Source organism: Cynara cardunculus (genome assembly GCF_001531365.2).
Source record: "Cynara cardunculus var. scolymus isolate 2C chromosome LG 11, CcrdV1, whole genome shotgun sequence".
NCBI classification, from domain to species: domain Eukaryota; kingdom Viridiplantae; phylum Streptophyta; class Magnoliopsida; order Asterales; family Asteraceae; genus Cynara; species Cynara cardunculus.
The window spans coordinates 5416087-5426096 of NC_037538.1; the positions used below are offsets into that span (position 1 = coordinate 5416087).

The 10010-nt window shown below is 35.1% G+C and overlaps 1 protein-coding gene across 2 annotated transcripts; it reads left to right on the plus strand.

The window, feature by feature from the left end:
- Nucleotides 1-831: 831 nt before the first annotated feature.
- LOC112520626 (cationic amino acid transporter 2, vacuolar-like) lies at nt 832-8757 on the plus strand. 2 transcript variants are annotated; one of them, XM_025129029.1, is made up of 14 exons: nt 832-1085; nt 2356-2557; nt 2778-2862; nt 4140-4274; nt 4375-4493; nt 4581-4677; nt 5203-5375; nt 5464-5530; nt 6154-6312; nt 6418-6619; nt 7007-7109; nt 7199-7311; nt 8066-8141; nt 8469-8757. In XM_025129029.1, the coding sequence occupies exons 1-14, from the start codon at nt 938-940 to the stop codon at nt 8617-8619; spliced, it is 1830 nt and encodes a 609-aa protein (XP_024984797.1). In that variant the 5' UTR covers nt 832-937; the 3' UTR covers nt 8620-8757. The 2 variants fall into 2 exon arrangements, with proteins under 2 accessions (XP_024984797.1, XP_024984798.1); XM_025129030.1 differs by lacking the exon at nt 832-1085 and adding an exon at nt 1106-1765.
- The last annotated feature ends 1253 nt before the right edge of the window (nt 8758-10010 follow it).

The following is a 10010-nucleotide window of genomic DNA, read 5'->3' on the forward strand; positions in this document are numbered from 1 at the left end:
TTCTATACAACAATTTATCTGATAAGAGCTGACGGTAGTAAGAATCATTACTCTCACTTACCGGGTAAGACTCTCGGTCTTTGCCTCGTTCTTACCGGATAAGATTTTTGGTACTTATCATATTAATCCGGTAAGGTAATATAACTTGGTAAATGCTTATCTAAATAAGCTTTTGGTAACGAGCAACTTTTATTGGCAAAAAATTGTTGATAAAAACATTATATATTATTCAATAAATATTATTTATCAAATATAAAAAACTATAGATAAGAGTAATTTGATCTATGTACTCTATCATCTTTATAGTTTTAAAATTACAAACTAACTACTATAAATTTTAAAAATATTTAGATCTGATCCCTCTCTCTAACAGTTGTTAAAAATTCTATTAAACAGAGGATATTTTCATGTTTATTGATTTTTTACTTTTACTCAATTAAAATCGGTTTTATAATTTAGGTCCTTTTGATCGTTGATTGGGTAAAAAAAATCGATAAAAAAATGAAATTCCCATCAAATTTTAACTGCTATTAAAAAGAGGGATCAGATCCGGACATTTTTATAATTTTAAAATCGTAGATATGAGAAGCGTAATTTTCATCAAACCCCAACGACCCATTCAATTAAAACTCAATTTAAACCTAAATTTTAAATACGTGGTGAAATGACAAAATGGTCCTTTCATCACCGAAACAAAAACATGTACCGTACAAGTACATTATGCAGGAAGAAAGGATAAGATTGGATCGGATGCCAGCATACCCTCCGCAAACGTATTATATATAATCAGACTGCGAAAGTGCAAGATCTTGCGTGACCGGTCAGCTGACAACGTTCACTATCGATACTCCATGCGCGATTTGGGGTTTTAATCTTCCCAGATTTCTTCAACAAACCACACATTCCTGTTAGTTTGTTAAACTGAATTGCAATTGATATGCAGAAGCTTAGAGGCTGCGTTGGAGAATGTTGGGGTGGATTTGTGGGATGTTTAGTAAGGAGGAAGCAGGTTGATTCAAATGTCGCTAGAGCTGAGGGTTTTCAGTTGGCTAAACGTCTCTCTGTTTTTGATCTCATCGCCATTGGTAAAATTTCAATCAACATACGTATCATTACATTTCTATATTTATTGATTGTTCAATGATTTTTTAAATTTATATTCGAGCGAGATTTATGTAAGGTTTGGATTGTTTTATACGTGTTGGACCCTTTTCCAGTATAATGATGCAATGAATTTGATATGATATCGTATACCTCCATAGACGAAGACTTGTAAAGAATATATATTGCTTATTGAATTTACTAGGGTGGAGGAGTTGAAATGCTGAATTTTATTATTTTGTAAATTTCAAAGAGGATCTTACTTAAACTGGAATTCAAGGTTTTCAATCGGAGATAACGTAGCTCCAGTATTTAGGTGATATTTATCGAATATGAAGTGCATGGTACGGTTTCTGGGTCTGCAGGTGGTGGACTATAGGAAAGATGACAGAGAGTTAGGGTTCAGGGTTCCTCATATTTGTTAAGCAGGATCAGGATTGAGAACAAATTAGTAGACAATTATTTTCATATCTTACAAATTGAAGAATGTGTTGAAGTTCATAAGTTTAAATACTTCTAATCAATAGTTAATATGAAAAATTGAGATATTTTGGTTTGTTTTACACGAGTCATGTATGCTTTCTAGACCGTATTACTGGTTATACTGTCAGTCTGTCACAGAGTTGAGCTGAAATGAATTGCGGTCAGGAAATTATTACTATTAGTAAGTTAACTAGCTTTAAGAAACTCTTATGCATGGATGTACTTCTTTTATGTGTTCTATTAGACACAACCTTGCATTTAATGGACATGAAAACCGGGGTTAAAGGGAAGACACCTGATGTTGCTCATTCCCATCAGGAAGCATTTTTGTTTTGACTTTGCTAAATGCTTTTTATTCGTGTCCATTTTGTATATGTTTGCAATCATTGGACATGAAAGACCAGGGTTAAAATGAAGATGCCTGGTGTTGCATTACCTAAAAGCATTTTCTATCTAGCTTTGCTAAAATGCTTTTTGTTAGTGTCCACTTTATCTGAAACTGGCTACTTGATGTGGAGCATCATATCCCTCTCTAAGACTACATTCCTTGTAGCTGTAGTCACTTTACTCTTGACTCATTTATGTGTGTAATAGGGGTGCACCATTTACTGTTATACAAATGAGATGATAAAATTGTTTTGCTGCATTTAGACGACACTTGCTTCTGGGTTGTTAGTAAAAACTTGAACAAAATAATTATGTATGTATGTATGTATGTGTGTATTTTGTGTGGATATATTGCTTTCAATTAACTAGAAACCACTTTTTTAGGAGTTGGAGCAACAATCGGAGCTGGAGTTTATATTCTTGTCGGAACAGTTGCTAAAGGGCAAACAGGGCCTGCTATAACAATATCATTCCTCATCGCTGGAATAGCTGCTGGGCTTTCAGCATTGTGTTATGCAGAACTCGCCTGTCGTTGTCCATCTGCTGGGAGTGCATATCACTATTCGTACTTATGTGTTGGAGAAGGGTAAGCCCGTATATCATAATTTTTCCATATGACTTCTAAAACTCCAATGTCATGCGTATTTCCAAACAATAAATCTATTCTTCAAATAATTTCAAGGCACAGTAAGTTTACATGAATTGTTGTACATTCCCTTTCTAGAACATGTTACTTTGAGCGATATTTGCTAATTTCCATATTTGGTTCTTTTTGCAAATGAACAATTTGTGGCTTTGGATTTCAGTGTTGCTTGGTTGATTGGTTGGTCTCTGATATTGGAATATACACTTGGTGGAGCAGCCGTTGCTCGTGGCATTTCCCCAAATATGGTGCAGTGCATTTGCTTCTCCTTTGTTTATGTACTCCTGTTAGATCTTCAATCTTATGATAACTTAAGTGTTAAGGCCATCAAATATCATCGTCTTCAGGAGCTATCTCTTTCTCCATACATATATTATCTACCTTGGGATAAGTTATTAACCCACATATACGTAAAAGATCATTACAATGGTAACCGGGTAAACCCCTAGATCGTCACTTTCCTTGCTGGGTGAGAATGGCAGGACCGACAATCTTACACGGTAAGTGAGGGTGGTGACTCTTACCCAGTTAGCGCTTACTGGGTAAGAGACACTTGCCAACAATCTTACTATGCCATTTTGATGGGCGGGAATCTTACCCGATAAGGTAAGTTAGGGTGGTAGCTTTTACCGATAAGTGCTTACTCGGTTAGCGTTTAGTCTGCAGCCTCTAATTAATGATATCCCAAACCTTTGATCAAACAAGGATTTTCCCTCGTTCCCCTCATATGTATTGGGGCTGCTATATCAGAATGAGGTTGGCCACTGCATTTATGTAAATCTTATTTGGTCAGTAGCATCAACCATACCCTCCTTAACTTTTTGGCTAGGAAGCAGGGGTTCTTCTCCCCTTGCTGGATCCTTGTATCAGGTGCCTTGGGGGTGTTGTTCTTCCGGACATGTTCCCCATGTGGTGTGGTCGTATCTGAATTATTGGTCACAAATTCATGCATATACACGAGGGCAATTTAAGTTTTTCTTTTACCAAGAAAAAGAAATGAAAATTTATAACTTGCAAAATTAGAAAAGAAGACAAATAAAAAACAAGCTTTAAGTTTTATGAGTTGAATGAGAAAGAATGAGACCATACAAGAAGTTAATCTTTCTCATAGTTTGGACTAATATGGACATAAGTAAGTAGAAGCCAAAGCATGATACGACTTAGGTTATAATGTGTCATGAAACAACTTCTTTCTTTTATTGGGTTGGCTACTTGGCTTTAAATTTATTTATGCATGCACACATTTAACACATGTCATATCCCAGGTTTTTGGAAATTGGGAGTCTTGGTATCCATTTATCCCTCACCCATATTCTTGTAACATAGCTTTGTGGTATTGAGGAAGGATGAAGGATGATTTAGTTAGTTTTGAGTTCAGATCTTATCGAATTCATATTCGTTAATGTTGTCTCACTTCTGTGATTTGCGTATCCTGAAATCAAACCAGTTCCAACTTCCAAGATTCAACCCAAAAAAATTAATCCTTTTCAATTTCTAATTTCAAGTCTTCCTTCACAATGGGCAGGCTTTGTTTTTTGGAGGTCAAGATAGGCTGCCTGCTTTCTTAGCTCGTCATACTATTTTTGGAATAGTAGTTGATCCTTGTGCCGCTGTTTTGGTCTTCATTATAACTGGACTATTGTGCACTGGAATCAAAGAGGTGCTCCTTTGGATTAATGACATATTGTTATATTTCTTTGCATAAATTTATCTTATTTGCTTTTATATTGGCTTTGTATTGATAAAATGCTTGCTTTTAGAGTTCACTGGCACAAGGCATAATTACAACTGTAAATGTTGTAGCCTTGCTTTTTGTCATAGTAGCCGGTGGATATGTAGGTTTCAAGACTCAATGGGTTGGATATCAAGTTGCTGGCGGGTAATTATTTTTTTCCTGTGATTTAAAATATAATTGTACCCTTGGGAGGTATAACAAATCGCATAAAACATCCTTCTGAGTTTGTAGGTATTTCCCTTTTGGAGCTAATGGAGTACTTGCTGGGTCTGCAACAGTTTTTTTCTCCTACGTCGGTTTTGATGCGGTAACTAGCACAGCTGAAGAGGTAATTAGTGTGTGTGATTATTTTTTTCTGACAGCCGAGTATCTAAGACATCGTATAAGAAATGATTAAAATGAGTGATGGAATTGTAGACAGCTGAAGCTATGATCTATGAAATTGTATCAGTTACAACTATCAGTATTTGTAGGATGATATGGTTATATGAAAGCCTTAGTCTAATAACATCATGGTGTAGTTGTCCTTTGAAGTGAAAATTTGAGTATCTAACTGTTCAAGCAGGCTTAGATCTCATGTCAATTCATATTAATGCATCCAGTTTTGATTGAGAAACAATTTGATGGAAACATTAAATCCACTTCTTGATAAGTTACCCCTCTGTTCTCTAATGATTGCCCTACTTACTGTGTTGGCGTACACATTGAAATCAATAGAGAATTTTTTGCAAATTACAAGAGGATTTGCATGCTGAAAATAAACATTCACCTTGTTCCTTTTGGCAACTTCAACAGAAAATGAATAAAAATCTGACAGCATTTTCCTTTTAGTGATGTTAACTTCTTATTACAGGTGAAGAATCCTCAGAGAGATTTACCTATTGGTATTGGGGTGTCATTGTTTACATGCTGTGTTTTGTATATGCTTGTATCTGCTGTTGTGATTGGCTTGGTTCCGTGTTCCGCGTTAGACCCAGACACCCCTATCGCCTCGGCATTTGCTAGTTATGGGATGAATTGGGCAGTGTAAGCATGAGATTTTGTCTTGATACTCCAATTAAATTAATGAAAATTGCATTACATCTTACGTTATTTTTCACCATCATGATTGCAGATACATTATAACAATTGGAGCTGTTACTGCTCTCTGTGCTGCTTTAATCGGTGGAATCCTTCCTCAGGTATATGCCATTGTTCCATTTGGCAGTTTGCACGATTGCAGGTGCCTGAAAAAAAATAATTGTATTGGTTCTCCACTCCACCATTGTACCACACAATGGCTGATGTTGGTGAATGAGACATACGGTGCCCTTGTTGGGTTGGGTTCCGGTGAGAAGGAGAGTTAAGGTGAAAAGCGTAAGAAGGGATCTCTGCCCTTAGATGCACATTAGGACGAGATGCACCGAGATGCATCGGATCAATCCCCGTATCAAGCGCGATTCATGGGTGGGTTTGAGATTAATGGTGATCAAGGGTCCAGATCCCTTCTTACGCTTCTCACCTTAACACTCCTTCTCACACGATCCTTCGCCGCCCTTGTTTATATTCTCTTCTACTATATGTGTGTGTGTGGTTCTATGTAAGGGCATGAGTTCACATGGTTGTCCCAATAAACTTCTTGACTTTATGTGCTTTCCCTTCCATCCCATTTACTTATGTTCTCCTTCACCATATCACCCCTAGAATAGATAATATTTCTCTTAACTTCTGGTTTTGATACCATCATTTGTTACAAAATCCTTTACTTGTACAGTGCTCAGGATTTTGTTTCTTCATATAATCATCCTTTCTTGCTTTTTTTCAGCCACGGATCTTGATGGCAATGGCCAGGGATGGTTTACTACCATCTTTCTTTTCAGATATAAATAAGCACACTCATGTTCCAGTCAAGAGTACAATTGCAACCGGAATCTTTATTGCATGCCTGGCATTTTCTATGAATGTTGACCAATTAGCAGGCATGGTAAGTTGAAATTGTTTGTTGGCTGCGAAATGATTGTGACAATTATTCTTTGAAGATTTCAAGTAACACAGTATAAACTAGGCATTTTACTACTTCTTCCTGCAGGTTAGTGTGGGTACGTTGTTGGCATTTACCGCTGTTGCAGTTTCAATATTAATACTCAGATATACTCCTCCAGATTTCAACCTCCTGCAATCACCACCCCCAGAATCGATTGATGTAGTCTCCTCAGAATTCAATAATTATATTACAGATATTAACAGAGAAAATCCTATAGATGTTGGGAGCGGCTATCATACTCAAAAAGGTGCAGCAATGTATGCTTCAATTCTCGTATGGTCCTTCCTTTTTAAGTTTTTCAGCTACTGCCTAAAATATATTACGGAGTTGTTGAATTGGTCCTCAAACAGCGTTTTATAAGAGACTCTTAAGTCTTAATCCTTAATGTTCACTAGCAGAAAGAGGCTCATGGTCTCACATGGAGCATGGCCAATTGGCCATCCTTTATACAAGTCTTATTGGACCTAGAAATTCAACTTAAGATTGTTCATAGACAAAGTTCTTATGTCTTTACCCAATCACAGGAAGAAGATTAATTATGCAATTAAACTGTTAAAATTCTGACTATTATTTCGTTTTTTTTAAATGTTTTTTTTATACACTAATTTCGTTCTATTTCACTGCATGGATAAAGTACATGAAGCAAGAAGACGGAAAATCGCTGCTTGGAACATAGCTCTTGTTTGTGCAGGAGTACTTGTGCTTGCATCTGCTGCTTCAGCGAAAAACATTCCCACGTATGTCGTTATCTTGAAGTCGATTTGGTTGTTTTTGTAAGTATATAATATCTATATGTGGCAAAACTCACTAACTTCAATCCTTTCAGTGTTCCTCGCTTCACCTTGTGTGGGATAGGAGGTGTTGCTCTGCTCTGTGGTCTGGCTGTCTTGGCCTGCATCGATCAGGATGATGCTAGACTCACCTTTGGAGAAACTGGAGGTACATATATTAATATATAATCTATTGACGTTTGTATGCATAGATCTTGATGATGGTAGGCTCACCCCTTTCGCTATTACTCCATCCGTCCAAAAATAAGTGTCCACATTTCTATTTTAGTGTCTACTTTCCAATTATACCCTTAATCTTAATATAGAAATCCATTACTTCTATTATAGAAGGTAAAGTTGTCATTTATTTACAAAAAGAGTGCAATAATTATACATTTCTAAAACTGTAAGCCTTTTTCATTGTGGACGTTTATTTTTGGAAGGAGGGAGTACTTTATTAGGAGAAATAGGGAAGAGAAGAAGATATGTGCATTCATTTATATAAAAGCATTTAGTTTTCAATCTTTCAATAACCTGAGTTTCCCCAGCAAGTTAGATACAAATTACTACTCCATCACGAAAGACGCCCCATTTTTTATTTTAAGGATTTTGTGTCCAAAATATTTTGATTGTACTACATGATTAAACGTGATTATCGGTATTTCTACTGAAAGAAAGTTTCTTTTCTCACTTGTCAAGTTTAAAATAACTAATACTACATTCAAAAGTCAGATGTGGAGTTGTTTTATGATTTGAAGGTAGAATTATCCTATTGTGATAGATACCTATCTGTTACTACCCTCATAAACTCGTTTGTCGTATACGTTTGCGATTACTCGCCTTTTGTTTTAGTTATCCACAACCATACATCAAGATGCAAAGTTGGAAACTTGATGGCCTCACATTTTACTTTTTGTTTTCAGGTTTCCTCTGCCCCTTTGTGCCTTTCCTGCCTGTTGCATGTATTCTTGTCAACACCTACCTTCTTATTAATCTTGGGTGAGTTCATTGCTTTTAGTTTCTTTAGTGTGTTTGGTACGCTAGACATGACAAGGGAAAAAAAAAGTTGCCATGTTTGGTATGACGTTAGACTAACACAACATGATTGAGTGGGACAAAAATCAGGAAGACGGGACAAGATGGTAAATAACTAAGCTACCCATGTCAAATTAAAACCTTGTACAATTTTTTCATGTTTCTACCTCACTCTTACCCATTCAGTCTTGTCAAGTCCCATCTACTTACCAAACACTATTAAAAATATGAAACTCTTACCTATGTTTAGTCTTTTATGTTATGTTAATTGGAAGATTGCTAAATCTACAGAAGTGGTACATGGATCCGAGTTTCGGTTTGGTTGGCGATTGGCGTATTGGTGTATGTATTCTATGGAAGGAAACACAGCTTACTAATAGATGCTGTGTACATGCCAATTGTGCTTGAAAATGAACATGAAATTGATGATACAATTTCGTAGCATTTTTGTACTTGTTCCATCATACTTCTTTCTTCTTGGTATTGTTGTAAGCTATGTGAATATAATCTATTATTATTCTACTTTGTGCATTGAAATCAGTTCTGTGTTTACAAGTAAGATCCCACATCTGTAGAGGAAGAGAACGAATGTTGCCTTATAAAGGACTTGATACCTTTTCTATCAGACACATTTTAAAAGCATGAGTCCAGGTGTGTGCACAAAACGTACAATATCTGATACAGTTGGTCTTATATCTTATATTATAAGAGTAGGCAATGGCCATATTCACGTTTAGACTTCAAGCACACCCATTTTCATGTCGAATCACATAACTTCTGTTGCATGGTGATGTATAATAGATGTATTTAAAGGTTCAAAATGGTGTGGTCGTGATAACATTGTGTTTTTTTAAACGTTATTTTGGATGATAAATATGCATATATCTATATTATATTATAAAATATTGAGGTGAAAATATTAAAAAATAACTTATTGAAAATTAGATACTTAGGTTCGAGGGTATTTCATTGTTTTAGAGACCCTCTTACATATAGATATTAAGGTACTGTTTGTTTTTTTTCAAAATTACCTCTTCATACCTCTGAAATCTGATTTGTTCAGACGTTTTGGTATTATGAACGCTTGTTTTATTTCTAAAATAAGAGCTTAAAAACACTAAATGTCCTCTGAAATTTTAAGTGGTAAACGTATCTCTTAATACCTCTTAATCCTAATCCGCCCTCTATTAAATGGTTCATATTTTGAGGGTTGGAAGAGATTTGTTAACAAAAACTAATTATCTTTTATACTTTTGTAAAAAAAAAATTATTTATCTTTTATATCTTTGCACTAGTTTGACTTATTAAGATTTTAGACTTCAGACGTAAAAACAAACAATCTTACTGATCCAGACTTCAGAATGACTTCTTATAAATCAAAAGTGAAATCAGACTTCAGCACCTCTTGAAAAATAAACACCGTCTAAGACTATAGATCAATGGGACAATTAGTATATAAAATATGGGTTGAGACCAAGAGAGAACCATGGAAAAGAAAACGAAAAACTCATCCAGATGGTCCAACGGATATAGGTAAAAAGGTGGTTATAACCATCTTTTAGAAAAACAAAAATATCACTCACCATTTTTTGAAACGAAAATTGGTGAAACATAAAAAAAATTAGAGCAAAACAAATTACACCAAAAAAATACGATAACTTTATCATTTACAGCTTGACATTATATTTGATATATTTTCATCCATTTTTTTTCGTAGTTCTCTGGTTATCTCTTTTTTTCAAGGTTTTCTCTTGATCTTTTCCATTATATATATATATATATATATATATATATATATATATATATATATATTAAAAAATTTATAAATAAAAA